Source organism: Ursus arctos, unplaced genomic scaffold (genome assembly GCF_023065955.2).
Source record: "Ursus arctos isolate Adak ecotype North America unplaced genomic scaffold, UrsArc2.0 scaffold_3, whole genome shotgun sequence".
NCBI lineage: Eukaryota > Metazoa > Chordata > Mammalia > Carnivora > Ursidae > Ursus > Ursus arctos.
The window spans coordinates 32,025,739-32,042,425 of record NW_026622985.1 but is presented as its reverse complement, the minus strand read 5'-3'; the positions used below and the strand labels follow the sequence as shown (position 1 = coordinate 32,042,425).

Sequence of the window (16,687 nt, the reverse complement as noted above, 5' to 3'; positions counted from 1 at the left end):
CTTCAAGGAGTGGCCCAAAGCAAAGTGCTTGGTCGGAGTGGGTTTAAGGAACAGGTCCTTTCCCCGGGAACTTGCCTCTCCCCAGGTGTCTGCCCTACCCTAATCCCGGCAGAGGCTTATTCTCTGAAGAGGTTGAACCAGACAGGTCAGAACTGGGATGCCAACCACACTGGAAATCAGGATGAAGAGTCATGCTGAATGAAAACAAAGCACCAGAAAGTCTGTGTAGAACTGGGAGCCCCTGGGCCCCTTCCTGATCATCTCAGAAAAACAGCAGTAAAGGCTTTCGTATCCTAAAAAATCGATTGGTAAATTTGCTCTGGGGGATCAACTCAGCCAAGGAAAAAGATGGATTGATACTAACTTCTAAAAGTCCTCCTATGCAATGGCTAGGTCTTCTCTGATAGTCCCTATGCTGAGACCTCCAGTTGACAAGCACCAGTGGCACAAAGAACTTCTTATCAACTTTTTTTGCGCACTATTCATAATATGAATGCAGTCAACAGTTCTCTCCAAAGGCATGATCTAGACTCACCAAAATGAAAAATCTCAACAGGCAAGGCAGAGACCAAAAAAATAAACAGAAACAAAGAACTCGAAACTCAAGATCATTTAGGAAGTATAGTAAAAAACACTCTTCAAAATTCCCCCAAGCTACATTTAGTATATTCAAAAACATAGGAGACAAAACATTATTCATTGAAAAAGAACAGGTTGATTTTCAAAAGAACATTTGAAGAATAAGAAAGAGCTTTTGGAAATAAATAGTGGCATCAATTAAAAATTTAATTGAAGCATTAAAAGAAAATTTTAAATATCCATAAAGCAGAGAAAACCAAAAAGAAAACTAACAACCCAATAATAAAAGACTGTTTTCTGAAATTGAAAGAAATTAATTTCAAAATTGAAAAGATACCCTGAGTATCAAGAAAAAGGTCCACATCAGGAATGAAAACAAAGTCCTAGAAGTTTCCACAAAGAATAAATTAGCAACCAGAATAGTCTAGGGCTTTAAACAACAATAAAGGGACCTAGAAAAGAACAAAGCAATGTCTTCAAAAGGCTAGGAAAAAATTTGTTTTCTAAACTAGAATCCTATACCCAGATTATAAATCAAGTTACCAAGTATGGATAAAGGCATAGTCATATGTGCAATGACATAAACCAAGAACATGAAACACACACACCCCAGAGCTTAGGTACTTAACACAAAAATCCTGGAAAAGAAACTTCTCAGGAAGATGGTGCAGGGAAGCCTCGGGAAGCCTCGGGATAGCAGGCTTGAAGATCAAGTAGTCCAGAGGGAATTAGAAGGACTGACAACTTCAAGGACAATCTCAGAGGGAAGAAAAACTGATAGGCTACCTGATTTGATTTGATTCATTTCAGAAATTTTATAGTTTTACCAAATAATCTGGGACCTCGATTTATAAGTGAAATTATAATAATTCATTATATCAATTATGAACAAATGAAGAGGAAGCAATTACGACTAAGAAAATCTAAAAGTTATGCAAAGAGGGACAGAGTTGTTGAATCACTATGTTGTACCCCTAAAACTAATGTAACATTGTGTGTCAACTATACTTCAAGAAAAAAATAAATTTTAAAAAGTTCTTCGAGGAAAGAAATTCAGTCATCATATATCATGTGGTCTTGTTACGAACAGCATTTACGGCATCACAAGATTACAAACACCATATATGAAAAGCCAAAAAGTAGGGGAAATATATTTGGGGATTGGAACGCAACAGAGAAAATCCTCTCTTGATGTGTTCCTTTGTGCTCCGGAAATCAATGGTTATATGTGGAGGCTTGTTCAGAGTCAGGTTTAATTTTGTTGGTGCTTTGTGTAAACTTCCATTAGGACATCATAGTGTCTGGCTCTCTCTCTTTTGGTGATGGTAGCAGGTACTGACAATCACTACCTACATGTATTGCCTCATCAGGGATTACCAAATTGTGATTCCTAAATATATTATTCTTTCTTGATGTATTAGTGGGATTATTTTTAAAAGACTAATTCACCACCACCACCACCCCCCATCAAAACTAGGTTACCATGAGGTAAACTTCATGTAGGAATCACAGAAAAGAAATGCTTGGTCATTTGTTTTATTTCCCAGTTTTCAATAATGATTCTTGTTTTTACAAAGGTTTCTCTTGAGTTTTGTATGTTAATTTATAACCTGCCACTTCGCTAACTTCTCTCACTGTTTAGAGTATTTTCATTGATTCTTTTGGATTTTCCAGATACATCATCAAAAATCTGCAAATAAAGATAATTTCGCCTCCTTCTAGCTTTGCCTTCATTATCTGTAAAGATGTTATTCTGGTCCTTTTTCTCTTTTTTTTTTTTTTCTCATGGTTTTGTATAGGACTCAACCAATAATTTTTCTATTGGTTATGTGAAGTAAAATGAATTATTCAGTCGTTTAAGACAGGGGTGTGGCCAAGATAGCTTTTCTAGCTTCCTAAAATAAAGTTCTTTCATCTGTTTCACGAAGTTAAAAAAATAAAGACAATCTGGGGCGCCTGGGTGGCTCAGTCGTTAAGCGTCTGCCTTTGGCTAAGGGCGTGATCCCAGGGTCCTGGGATCGAGCCCCGCATTAGGCTCCCTGCTCTGCTGGGAGTCTGCTTCTTCCTCTCCCACTCCCCCTGCTTGTGTTCCCTCTCTCACTGGCTGTCTCTCTCTCTGTCAAATAAATAAATAAAATCTTTTTAAAAAATAAAAAATAAAGACAATCTAGCACACACTGAGATCTTCCCTCATCTATTTTGCTCCAACATTTCTTTCTGGACCATCCATTTCCTTTGCCCCTGTTGAGGGGCCACAGAAGCCTACTTCAGTACTTTCTATTCAGTGCAGGGCTTTGTCCCAGAAAGGTGCTTCAATCTGACATTCTAGAGAAGTCACAGAAAGGCCAGCAGACTACTCCAATATCAGTAAACCACCCTGGTCTCCTTGCACTCACCTACTCACAGAAGCCATCCAAGTCTCTCCTAGTTGCTGCCACTGTCCTAAGAATGACCCAACAAGTTGCCAGCATGTACCTGATGGCAATGGGGTGGGGGGGGGGGGAGTTTCTGAGAGTAGTCTCAAAGAGTAGTCCTTCCCCCTTCCCTGAGCTTCCTTCCATCCTCACACTTCCTAATACCATGCATTTCTGAAAAATGTTCATGGTTTGTTCCCCCTCACTCCTATTTTGACGTTCACGGAGATACTTGTCAGCTGTATTTGTTGTCAATATTATCTATTGGTTTGGGTTTTACTATACTAGTTGTTCTAATTACAAGAGGAGTTTCAAAACCTATGCCACTGCCATCCTCCCAGACTCGTCTATTTGATCCTTTAAGCTATGGTCAAGCATTACTTTAATACAGATAAAATTAAACTTTAAAGAGAGAGAACTGCAAAGAGCATCAGGCAAAACTCAACTTTCTTTGAGAAGAACTGAAACTAATTCCTTAATAAATATTGAAAATATGGAAACTCTACTGTTAGTACTTATATTATGACGTCGTACACACAGACTTTCAGAACTACAGGACCCCTGACAGCAACAAGCAGAGCCAGCATCCTCCCATAAAAGGAACTGAGAGTCTCTGGAGAAATGGCTGGTTTTAGGTCTGGGGTTGGGAAAAATACAGTATCAGCCAAAAGTGTCTTGTGGGACCAGAAAGTAAGGACGTGTTCAAAAAACAGAGGGGCGAAGACATCTCAAAAAGGCACAGGAGCCGACCTCGAAGAGCTCCCAATGGCTAAAGGAGGAAGAATCTGAGCAACCCAAGAGGTAATGCAGCCAGAGATTATAACCAGCATGGAGATAAAATACAGGCCAGCTAGTCAAATTCACTTTTCAGATAAAAGGTAAATAATTCTTAGTACAAGTATGCCTCATTGCAATATCTGAAAATGCCAATTTCTATATACCATCTTAGGTTGATATATAATAATATTATGATTACTATGTAGTAAAATATGTATAATTCTCTTGCCATAACATAGGCTCAATCATTCTCAACAACTTCTTTCATTTCTTGTAAAATGCTACTAAATCTAGAAGTTCTCCCAGGAGTTAGTGACCTAGATGGATGCTACCTTGGACTCTTAGACAAGGTTATGGGGTCAGTTTGGGGTGGGGGGGGACAGATAATCAATGCTCCTCACAAATGCTGCATTGATAATATTTATTTTGGCTTTATTAACACAAAATGTGACCAGATTTGTGCAGTGTCATTAAGTTTAATTGAATTGAAGCGTCAATACTCTTCCAGCAATTGACATTTCTGGCTCTGCTTTGCCCTCATCAAATTTAATATTTAATATTTGTAAAATGGCATGTTTCTTAGCAGGATGATAGAACCAAATTCTCTTAGCATTCTCCTCTTACCTTTTAAACTCTTAGAACATCTACTCAAAAGGTTCTTAAGTATAAGTTAAATCTGAAAATTACTTCACTTTAAAAAAGATCATAAGGGTTTTTACAAGGTTAAATGCAGGCCGGTTTTGGAAATAAAAGTTTCAGTAAAAATTTTACAGTCAAAAAGCAGCATTTACCTCAGAACTTTATACCTCCTTCGTTCAAAAGGCAAGACTTGCCTTAATCTAGTGTAAGAAAATTTCATTACAATGAATAGGATTTCTCCTTAAGAAGACCAATTTCAACATCTAGCTCTTAAATTTTAAAACATTTATACTGAAAACAAACTGTAATAAGACAAGTGAATGAATTTGCACATTAACTGTGAAATGACATTTTTTGTGAATTTCCCAAACTCAAAACTACCCTTATTGCCCACAGAAACAGTAAAGTTCAATACCCTTTTCTAAGGGTTTGAAATACCAAAGGATCTCTAATTATAAATCCTCTAACTGGAAACAACCAGAAAAAAAAAAAAAAAAAAAAAAAAAAGAATTTTCCAAAAATAAGTTGAATCATTTCTCATTTGCTTGCTGAGTACTTATGAATAAAGAGTCTGTACACAGATTGCACTCTCTCTCCCCCCAAAACACTAAACCACCCTGAGAGAGAGCACATAATAATGCACTGATAAAGCCACTTGCCCTCTTCCGGCACAGCGGGCCACGACTGTCAGACAGATACTCCTTCTGCTTCCCTGCTGGTAAAGACCGCACTTACCGAGCTGGGGCTGGAGTGCCGCCTAACTTTTGGAGACTCTTTGCCAGTGGAGGAGGACTTAAAGTTAATGCAAGCATTGTTCTCCGAATGCACCCTCTTTACTTGATTAGCTGGTTTCTCAAATGGGTCAAAAGTGCTCTGTGTCCTCTGAACCCTGACTTTTTTATCCTCAGGAATTGTGTCCAGGGGTTTGATCACTGAGTCCATTCCCTGGCAGTTCCGTGTAGACATCTTTGTGACACATATCTAGGAAAAGAGAAAGAAGAAAGAAATTCAGAACTCCCCACTGAAACTTTAATGTCATTAAACACGCGATTTATTATTCTAGAAAGCATGCTAATTTCCATTTCAGGAAATACCCAGAAAGTCCACATTCTAAAAGCTATACCAGCTTAAATCCCAGTATGAAAAAATTCCTCATAATTATTCCACCTCTACTCATTTAGGGCAGACACTAAAAATGCTATCTGTAAAATGGGAAGCTTAAGGTTTAGACTACTAGTGGTCTGATGTGCTTCTTGAACCCTGTCACACGTTTTACCACCTGCCTGCAAGTGTGATCATCCTGAATCATTAGGAAGTTGGACAATTTGCTTTAATAATGGTAATTTTTAAAAAATCAGTTGAGCTAAATCAGATGGGCATTTTAAATGATGGGTCATCATGGAAGCAGCTAACGCAGCAAAGAAAAAGATCACCATGTATTTCAAAAGTAAATCTGTCCCACCCAAAGTTCATCTCGAAACTGTAATATAAAACTTGAGCATATAAAAGAGTTAATGGGTAGAGATGTTGAAAAACTGAAAACAGCATTTTTTCTAATACCAAAACTAATGGATGCAAAGAAATAATACCATAAAAGAGAAACACTGAATAACACTTCAAAATCCACAAGACCCCTATTTGCTTCCCAACTTTCCTCACTCTCTGGCCCTGCCTGCCCCACTCTCTCATTTTATTTTAGTCTCTGACTTTTGCCCCATTGTTTTCTATTCTGTGTTCTAAGCCTTTCATTCTTTCTATACTCTGGGGACTTTGTTGTTCTTATTAAATAATTTTACGGCATCTAGCTTGTCTGTGAAGCTAGGTAAACTTTATTGTTCTCTCTAGAGAAAAGGTAATTCTGAAATTGCTTTTAAAGTTTTCTTTTTCTTGCTGTGAAGTTTCCACATCTTTATTTTTTAAAGCAGGAAAACAGAAGAAAATCCCATATTGTTAAAATAAAAATACAAAGTATCTGAGTGTTATGCATAGGATGATTCCGCATGAGGAATGCATGTATCTATGTGCATGAATGGATATAGATGTGGATATATATGCAGACACACAGAACAGACACAGACATAAATATTTGTATGTGTATGTATGAGAGCAGTGAAAGCAATAGAAGAAAACACACCAAACTGTTAACATAAGATACCTCCAGATATGTGGAATTGAACTGGTAAAGGGTAAGATTACTAATTTTTTATATGCCCTGTATTGTTTGAATTGTATAATAAACATGTCTGACAATGCAATTTTTTAAAACTGCTGAAGTAGTGAAGAACATATAATTAAATTATGCCCTTCCTTAAAAATTTTTAAACAAACCAAAAAAAAGTTTAATTAAATCTTGGGGCGCCTGGGTGTCTCAGTCAGTTAAGCGTCTGCCTTCAGCTCAGGTCATGATCCCAGGGTCCTGTGTCCTCAGCTCCTCAGCGGAGTCTGCTTCTCCCTCTTACTCTGCCCCTCACCCCCATCTGCTCCTGCTCTCTCTCTCTGTGAAATAAATAAATAAGATCTTAAAAAAAAAAAAAAAAAGAAAGAAAGAAATCTTACACATCAGCTGTGTCCCAAGAGTATGACTCAACTGCAAAGTACAGGCTGAATTTTAATTAAGTCAAATGAGAAGGATATCATCATACTTTTTAGCAAACCACAATACCACTGAAGTTGCCTTGAAAAGACTGAAGGCAGATTCCTCTACCCATGATCAAAAACTAACAATTTATCATAAGTAAATGAGATGCACTCAATATTTTTAAGGATTTATGGTTTCTTCTTAAGGATGTGATAGTAAGAGGCAATACATGTGTTATGGATGTGAAACCGCCCACATCACCGAGGCAAGTAGATGATAATAACGTAGAAACACATCGGCCTGAGAAGTCAACAAACCCCAAGTATAAGAAACACAAAGGAAAAACATGAAGGCACATCAAAATCAAATCGCTTAAAACCAGTGATAAAGAGAACACCTTAAAAAGGAGCCAGATGGGATTTAAAAGATAAGTATGACAGTAAACATCCAGTAACTAAATAATACAAAAGGAGAATTAGAAAGTATCTTGAACTAAACAAAGAACACAAACTATCAAAATGGCAGAACGTAGCTAAAGTAGTACTTCAACTGCAGAAAATCTACAGTACTAAATGCGTACAGTAGAGAAGAAGAAAGGTCTCAAGCAATGGGACTACACTTTAAAATACTAGAAAAAGAAGAGCAACTGAAACTCAAAATAAGGAGAAGAATGAAAATATTGAGTAAATATCAGAGTGTAAATATATGAAATAGAAAATAGAAAGCAATAAAGAAAATCAAGGAAACCAAAAGCTGATTGGTTTGTTTCAGAGAAGACTGTTTTAAAAATAAATAAACCTCTTAAGCCAGAATGCTAAGGACAAAATGTAAAAAACAATTACTGCCAATATCAGAAATTGGAGAGGCGTCATATCACTACAGACTTACAGATAATTATGAACAACTTTATGCCAATAAATTCAGCAACTTAGATGAGACAAATTCCTTGAAGGACAGAAATTACCAAAACTCACTCCAGAAGAAACAGATAAACTAAGTAAGTCCACATCTATTAAGGAAATTAATTCTGTAGCCAAAAACCTTGCCACAAAGAAAAAGCCAGCGTCAGGCAGCACTACTGGCAAAGTAAGTCATATATTTAAGGAAGGAATAACACAAATTCTACAGAAATTCTTTTTAAAAAATTAAAGAGGCAAGAATACTTCCCAACTTATTATATGAAACCACCATCATTCCAACCCTAAAGCCAGACAAAAATATTATAAGAAAATTACAGACTGATTTCTCTCATGAATATAGATGTAGAAATCACTGGCCCACTTTTAATAAATCTAATCCAATAGTACGTAAAAAGGATAATAAATCATGAAAAGGTATAATTAATCCCAGGTAGGCTTAACATTTAAAAATGTGTAGGATACCATTTTAGGGGCTCCTGGGTGGCTCAGTTGGTTAAGTGTCTGACTCTTCACTTCGGCTCAGGTCGTATCTCAGGGTTGTGAGATCAAGCCCCGCGTTGGGCTCCACACTAGGTGTGGAGACTGCTTGAGATTCTCTCTTTCCCTGTCCCTTTGCCCCTCCCCCCACTTCCATTCACGAGCACTCTCTCTCTCTCTCTCTCTAAACACATACACACACACACACACACAAAATGTGTGGTTACCATTTAAATAAACAATGGTAGGCAGTCCCTAAAATGGTTCCCAGTGATGGCCACTTCCAGATATTCACACTCTTATTTAGTTCCCAGATCTTGAATGTGGGCTGTACTTTTTGACTTGTATCCAGTAAATAGAATATGGGAGAAATCATGGGATATCACTTCAGAGAAATAATTATAAAAAGACTGTGGCTTCTGTATTGGTACTCTTTCCCTCTCTCTTAGATAAGTTTGCCCTAAGGCAGGCCAGCTGCCATGCCATGAGGCAGCCCTGTCAAGAGGCACATGCGCAGAAAGACTGGGGTCTAAAAACACCAACATGATGTGTGCTTTCAAGTACAACCATAGCTCTGGCCTGCTGCTTGACCAAAACTTGAGAGAGACCCTGAGCCAGAGGCACCCAGCTAAGGAGTACCTGAACTCTAGACCCACAGAAAAAGTTAGATAAACCATGTTTGCTGTTTCAAAATGTTAAGATTTGGGATAATTTGTTATGCAGCAATAAATAACTAATACATAGATATTTTTAATCATATGATTATCTCAATAGACACAAAAAAAAGCATCTGACAAAATCCAGTACCCATTTATGATAAAAACTCAACCAATTAAGAATAGAAAAAAACAGAGACTGGCTAAAATTAACAACACAAGAAACAATAGGTGTTGGCGAGGATGTGGAGAAAGATGAACGTTTGTGCGCTATTGGTGGGAATGTAAACTGGTGAACCCAGAGTGGAAAATAGCATGCAGATTCCTCAAAAAGTTAAAAATAGTAATACCTTATGATCCAGCAATCACACTACTGGGTATTTAACCAAAGAATACTAAAACACTCATTCAAAGGGATACATGCACCCCAACAGTCAAGATATGGAAGCAGCCCAAGTATCCACTGATAGATAAATGAATAAAGAAGATGTGGTATATACATACACTGGAATATTACTCAGCCATAAAAAAGAATGAAATCTCATCATTGAACTATCTTAGTAAAATATATTTTATCAGATAGAATATTGGGTTTTCTTCTATATTTATAGGAAAATACATGTGAAAACCTTTTTCTAGATACATGGGGGAAATTTATGCAGTATAAATATGTAACACATGTACACTAACACAGCCACAGCAAAAAATATTACCAAGGGCTAAATGACAAATGTCACTGCAACATGTCAGGAGAGGAAAGAAGAGCTGTAAGGGCACCATCAAAGCTGAAAGAACGAACTTAATTCTTAATGAGTCCATGAAATCACATAAACTCATACAAATCTTTCATTTCACTCTTTGTGCTAACAGTTCTGGCAAAACTAAGAATCGCAAGGTTATCTGTTAAGTTTAGGAGACAGAAATACCCTAACTGGAAATTTGGATAAATTCTCTGAATCAATACAATTTAAGCAAGAGATATTCTTACGGACTATACTGCAAGTAAGGCATTATATCTTTCCTCATGCTTTATATTAAGGGCCCTACATTTATACGTTCAGTCAGGTAGCCTCTCATTTCATAGACCTGCCTATGGCACACTTGATAATTATAAAAATCAGTGTGAACTATGTATGCACTGTGGAAAACCAGCTTCTCTAAAGTGTTCTATCATTAAGTTCCTAATTTTGAAGGGAAAAAGTATTTCAACAAAATTTCCTAAACTTTATATATTTCTCACAAACATTCTTAAGCATTTCACATTGATCATTTTTGCCCTCTACTAACAAACAACAAAATACAAGCAGAAAACTATCATTAACAAAAAATAAACTTCTTGGAAATAGTACACTTATATGGAAACATGCCTATGGTTGTGATTTTCTTTGCTACATTCACAACATATTTCTTGCTAGTTAGGTCCTACTTCACATGATAATTTTAAAATATATCGGTATCCCACAGTGGTTTACAGAGTAAGTACCATGCCTTCCAGGTACCCCAGGAGCAGAGCACATTTGAGACTCAGAATCTTCTCATCCAGTTCCATGCAGGCAAGAAAGTTGTCCACATTACTGCAGCCTTTTCCTACAGTGCCTCACTCAGTGCCTGGCCCACCAGAAAGCTCAGTAAGGTTCTGTCAAATTAATATATCACGTGTGAGAAAGTTCATTCAAATAAGTAGTCTTCCTCCTGTTGCTAAAAGGACTGAAGCTCTGAAACATCTCTTATCCAAAAGCTACTGTCAAAGAGACAGCACTCTTGACACAAATACAATAAACATACATATTTATGCCTAAAAGGCTATCAACGAAAGATTTTTTTAAACGACAAGCTCCCTGTGATAGGCAGAATTCTAAAATGACACCTAATGTCCCTTGTCTTTGGAAGGCAGGGATGCTCAAGACTATACCCCAAAGCAATGTCTCTCACCTTTGAATAACCTCCTCCCCTTTGAGCATGAATACGATGAGCTATCACTCCCAGGATTATATCCTGTGATGCGGCAAATGGGAGGTTATCCTGAGTGCACCTGACCTAATCAAAGCGAGAGTTTCCTTCAGTTAGTCGCAGGAAAAAAGGAGAGATGTGATGTGGGTAGCCTGGAAGAAAGCAAACATGTCATGCTGTGAACTGAAATGGGGGCCACATGGCACAGCACTGGGGGAGCTGACAGTGCTCACTGGCTGACAGCTAGCAGGAAAATGAGGACGATGGTCCTGTTGCAACCACAAGAAAATTATTTCTGCCGACAACCAGTGAGCTGCTTAAGAGGATTCTGACCCCCAGGTAAGAACCACAACCATGCCCAACATCTTGATTTCGAGGGAGCCCGAGGGCAGAGAAACCAGGTCTGCTGTCTCTGGATTGCTACAGAAATGGAGCTAAAAAGCTAGTAGGTTTGTGGTAATAAGTTACACAGCAACAGAAAACAAATACACTCACTTTACTGAAACTGCTTGAAGTACTTTGACATCTGAGCAGAATGTCCTTAGGAACATGTTGCGGATAACACTTTCTGAATTTGATAGACTGTATCAGATCCAGGAAAAAGTGACGATTCTTAGGACCATTATCAATAAATTACCAGATATTGACAGTTTTCTCCATCGGCATTTTATAAAGCCCACAAACAAGTTCTCCACATAATTAAGGTTATACACAATTAATGCTGGTCTCCACGTTGCCTGGGGTTTATGTGAATAATACCATTATCAGCACCTGCGTTGTGCACGTATCTTCATCCAGGAAAGTAATCTATACTCGAATTTTCCACATAGGACAGAATGGGTGCTCTGGAAAAGTTTCAGGTTTCCAATATTTGGGACAACCAACTTAAACATGATCTAGCCAGCTCTGTTATCCACAAGCCGAACAGACAGGAGCATCCAGGCCTTTCATAAAGATATAGGGCACCAGCCTTGTTGAGCTCATGAACTTGTCGGGCAACTCACCCTACAGACCCCCAAAAGACAGAGGGGTTGGCTCCAGAGAAAGATGCAGGCCAGATGAAGGAAAAACAGTACTCATTCCCCCAAGAAAGCTGCAATTTCTGGCAGCTCAAAGAATAAAATAATGGAAGAACCCAGGGCACCTGAAGAGCAGAGTGAGCACACGGGAGTCCTAGCAATGCAAGAGGGTTCTAGAAGTCAGGTTCTCCACGGTGCTACTCCCCGGTGTCCAAGTCTTCATCTGATCCCTTCTATCAGCCTGTCAGCAACCTAAAAAAAAAAAACATTCCCCTACCCAAACAGAATCTTTCCCCTCCCACAACAGAATGCTCATGCTCGTTGCAGTACAAAGTCTGGAAGACACATAAAAGCTGATACCATAACAAAGCTAAAGGACAGAAGCATGATATGTCAAACTGGGAAAAATCAACGGGAACCCATAACCTCAAAAAGGCAGATTTTTCTAACCACCGAACAGTAGCTCTTTGATGCACTACTAACTTTCATGTGTACCTCTAGAGCCCAGATTCTGGTCTATGTTCCAATTCTCCACCATGAAAAAAGAAGAATCCTTGAAAGGTAATTCGATTCCAGTTCACAGGGCAGGAAACACAAAACAGCTGTGAAATATCCAGCTGTTACCAGAAAACTAGGATCCTTTCAAAAATGCCAGGGGACAATGCTAGAATGGACAAAGGAGTCTGCCTATAGGGATTCCTAAGAGCCAAACTGTGATTATGTATTTGCACATCACAAGGAAAATAAAATTATGGTTAAATAGAAAAAGTTGAGTTAGGGAAAGACCATTATGATTTCTAAAGAGAAAAGTTAATATAAAGGGCAAAAGGCAGTTAGGAAATAAAAGAAGCATGAACATAATAGGATATGGTTGGTTTTAATCCATGGAACTGCATTAAGTAAGGAGAAAGGCCACTAGCGCCAGAAAAAGTGGGAACTGTACCCAAAGCAGCAATGATTGGTCAGGCCCTGAAGAGAGCCTAAGCCCACAAGCGTAGGAGGAGCAGGAACAAGGGCTCGCTCTAATACCAGGGCAGATCAACATAACATGACAACAGACTGAGGACCATGCAATGTTGCCTAAGCAATATTGTACAAAGAACACGCCCAGTGGGGAGACACCAGATTCCAAAGAAAGCTGCTGTGAAACTAAGGCGGGAGGCATTTTTTGGAAATGAGTTCAATTTTAATAACTAAGTGAAATTTAACCCTTAAAAAAAAAAGCCAAAAAAAAAAAACCAACTTACTGTTAACCAGTGACACAAACCTGAATCACTTTGGAAAAAGCAACCAAGACCCCAACAGTCAACAAACTCAGATCCTGTAAGCCCAGCTGTTCTGAGAAGGCACTGTTCTGTTTGTGGATCTATAAAGATTATAGAACCCCAAGAAGATTAAAAGAATATTACCGAAACCCCTGCAAATAATTTAAGTAAGTAAATCTACAACCCCAGGAAGATATAAAAAGATAACAGAAATAATAATAAACTTAATTAAACCCACATTATCGGTGTTTTAAATAGGATGAGTGTAAGTATAGTAATATAATTTGCAATAATCATATTTGTGCTTGTTTTCTTTATTTGTGTCATCTTCAACTTCTTTCATTAATGTCTTGTTTTTAGAGGATAGGTCTTTCACCTCCTTGGTTAAATTTATTCCTAGCTATTTTATTCTTTTTTGATGCAAATGTAAATGGGACTTTTTTCTTAAATTCTCTTTCCGATAGTTATTAGTGTATAGAAACACAACACATTTCTGTATGTTGATTTTGTATCCTGCAAACTTAATAAATTCATTTATTAGTTCTAATAGACTTTTGGTGGAGGGTTTAGGATTTTCTATATGTAGTATCATATCATCTGCAAATAGTGACAGTTTTACTTCTTTCTGTCCAATCTGCATGCGTTTTCTTTTTCTTGCCTAACTGCTATAGCCATGACTTTTAATACTATGTTAAATAAAAGTGGCAAGAGTGGGCATCCTTATCTTGTTTCTGATCTTAAAGGAAAAGCTTTCAGCGTTTCACCACTGAGTATGATGTTAACTGTGGGTCTGTCATGTATGGCTTTTATTATGTTGAGGTACATTCCTTCTATGCCCGCTTTGTTGAGAGTTTTTATCTTAAGTGGGTGTGCGATTTTGTCAAATGCTTTTCCTACAGCTGCTGAGATGATCATATGATTTTTATCCTTTGTTTTGTTAATGCGACAGCTCTGTTTCAACAGGCAAGAACAAAAGTGGAAACAAATGGGACTATATCAAACTACAAAGCTATTACACAGTGAAGGAAACGGTCAACAAACAAAAAGGCAACCTACTAAATGGGAGAAGATATTTGCAAGTGATACATCTGATAAGGGGTTCAATCTAAAATATATCTTTATAGAACTCATACAGCTCAATATCAAAAAAAAAACCTGAATAAAAAATGGGTAGAAGACCTGAATAAACACTTTTCTAAGGAAGACATAGAAATGGTCCCCAGGTACGTGAAAAGGGAAATGCAAATCAAAATTACAATATCACCTCCCCCCATCAGAAAGGCTAGTATTAAAAAGACAAGAAATAACAAGTGTTGGTGAGGATGTGTAGAAAAGGGAATTCTCATGCACTGTCGGTGGGAATGTAAAATTGTGAAGCCACTATGGAATACAGTTTGGAGGTACCTCAAAAAATTAAAAATAGAAATACCATATGATCCAGCAATTCCACTTCTAGGTATTAATTCAAAGAAAACAAAAACAGTAATCCAAACAGACATCTACACACCATGTACGTCAAAGCATTATTTAGCTAAGAGAGGGAAGCAACCTAAATGTCCATCAATAGATGAGTGAATAAAAAAGGTGTTTTATATATATAGTGTATATAAATATCATGGTATATTACTCAGCCATATAAAAGAACGAAATCTTGCCATTTGCAACAACATGAGTGGATATGATGAGGATATGATGCTAAGTGAAATTCAGACAGAGAAAAACACTGTATGTTTTCACTTATATGTGGAATCTAAAAAACAAAACAAACAAATGAAACAGAAACAGATTCATAGATACAAAAAACAAACTGATGGTTGCCAGAAGGGAAGGGGTTAAGGGGATGGGTGAAATAGGTAAAGGGAACTAAGAAGTATAATCTTTCAGTTATAAAATAAATAAGACATGGAGATGTACAGTGTAGGGAATATAGTCAATAATATTGTAGCAACTTTGTATGGTAACAGATGGTAACTAGACTATTATGGTGACCATTCTGTAGTATATATAAATATCAAATCACTATATTATACACCTGAAATTAATATAACACTATATGTCAATTACTCTTCAATTTAAAAAGAGACTCTTCTCAAAAATTACCTTTGCTCAGAAGCCTTAGTTGATTAAATCCCACTCACCACTTAGTTTCGCTCCAATATTTTGCATACCCTGGACTATAATTATTCTTTTTGTGATACTTTAACCTCAACAACTTGACTGTCTCCTCCAATTGGCAAAGACTGTGTTTCCTATTTATTTTATAGGTCCCCCCAAGAGCACCTCCTCCTTCAAATCTCCACTTGAAGGGTCTAGCAAAGGTTTTTGACTAATTTAGGGAAAGTAAGGGCTTTAGGTAGATTAAGAGTGGTTTTCTCAAATGATAGGTCAGAAGAAAACACCTTTGGTACCTCTTCCCAAAGCCAATCACAGGAAATAGCTGGGCTATCAGTACTGCCTGAAAATAACAGACATTCCAATATTAATGGGAATAAGGCTGTGTCTTTTCTATGACTGCATTTTTGTTCTTTTTTTCCTGTTGTTTGGAAACTAAAGTGACAAAATTTACATAAGCAGGGATGTCTCATGGTACTTGAAGGCAGATAAAAAAGAAGAAATCATCACAATACGAAAATAAACTTCTGGAGTTTTTCAATAGAACGTAGAATTCAAACAAGGTTAGAAATACACCGGCATATTTGAGTGTTCATTTTGGTTCACTCATTAACGGGGGTCTGTACATTAGCTGGCGGACTCAAAACTCAGTGAAAATTGTTAGAAATTCAAATAGTGTTAGAGGTTCCAAAAGTCACAGTTTGACCTACGATTTTAGCTTGGAGCTATGTAAAATCCAGACAATTGTCTACCAAACTCACAGCAGTGGATTTGAAAGAGCACAACTTAATTCAGTTAAGGCTGGCATTCATTTAAAGTGAATTCATTCAGGCTGAAAATTGTCCCTTTGAATCAACCATTCTCTGGTGATCCACATTTTACTGAGTTCATGGTGTGATCTTCTCCACTTCTTCACCCCACACTCTCCATGAAGACAGACAGCAGGGAAAGAACTGGTTTAAAGGACTCTATGGTGACCCCCAGCAAATATGCATGATGCATCAGGCAGTAAGCTAAGTCAGGGTCTTTTGACGGTCATGGAAGAAATATCCAATGACAGGTCCAATACAAAGCTGGCAAATATAAATAGGCAAAAATCTTGATACTTCAACAACTCTTACGTTTGCTTTTCCCCTCATCCATTACCCTGTGAGGGTCTGATGGGTCTCTCCTCTCAGAATCTGCTCCCAATGAAAAACCCATCATCAGTCATCTACAAGTTTTTGAACACTTAAATCAGAATGTAACCTCTCCCAGAATTATTTGAACTTTAAGCATTATAGAATAAAAAGCTTCATTCC

At 37.5% G+C, this 16,687-nt stretch overlaps 1 protein-coding gene across 6 annotated transcripts in view; it reads right to left on the bottom strand.

Moving 5' to 3' along the window:
* The window catches only part of CDK14 (cyclin dependent kinase 14), a 701,485-nt gene that overhangs the window by 430,385 nt on the left and 254,413 nt on the right, over window positions 1-16,687 (bottom strand). For all 6 annotated transcript variants that reach the window (XM_044386363.3, XM_044386367.3, XM_044386366.3 and 3 more), the window contains one exon: window positions 5,145-5,390. In XM_044386363.3, the coding sequence (XP_044242298.1) occupies window positions 5,145-5,375 (231 nt within the window). In that variant the 5' untranslated portion in view covers window positions 5,376-5,390. The remainder of the gene's footprint in view (window positions 1-5,144; window positions 5,391-16,687) is intronic.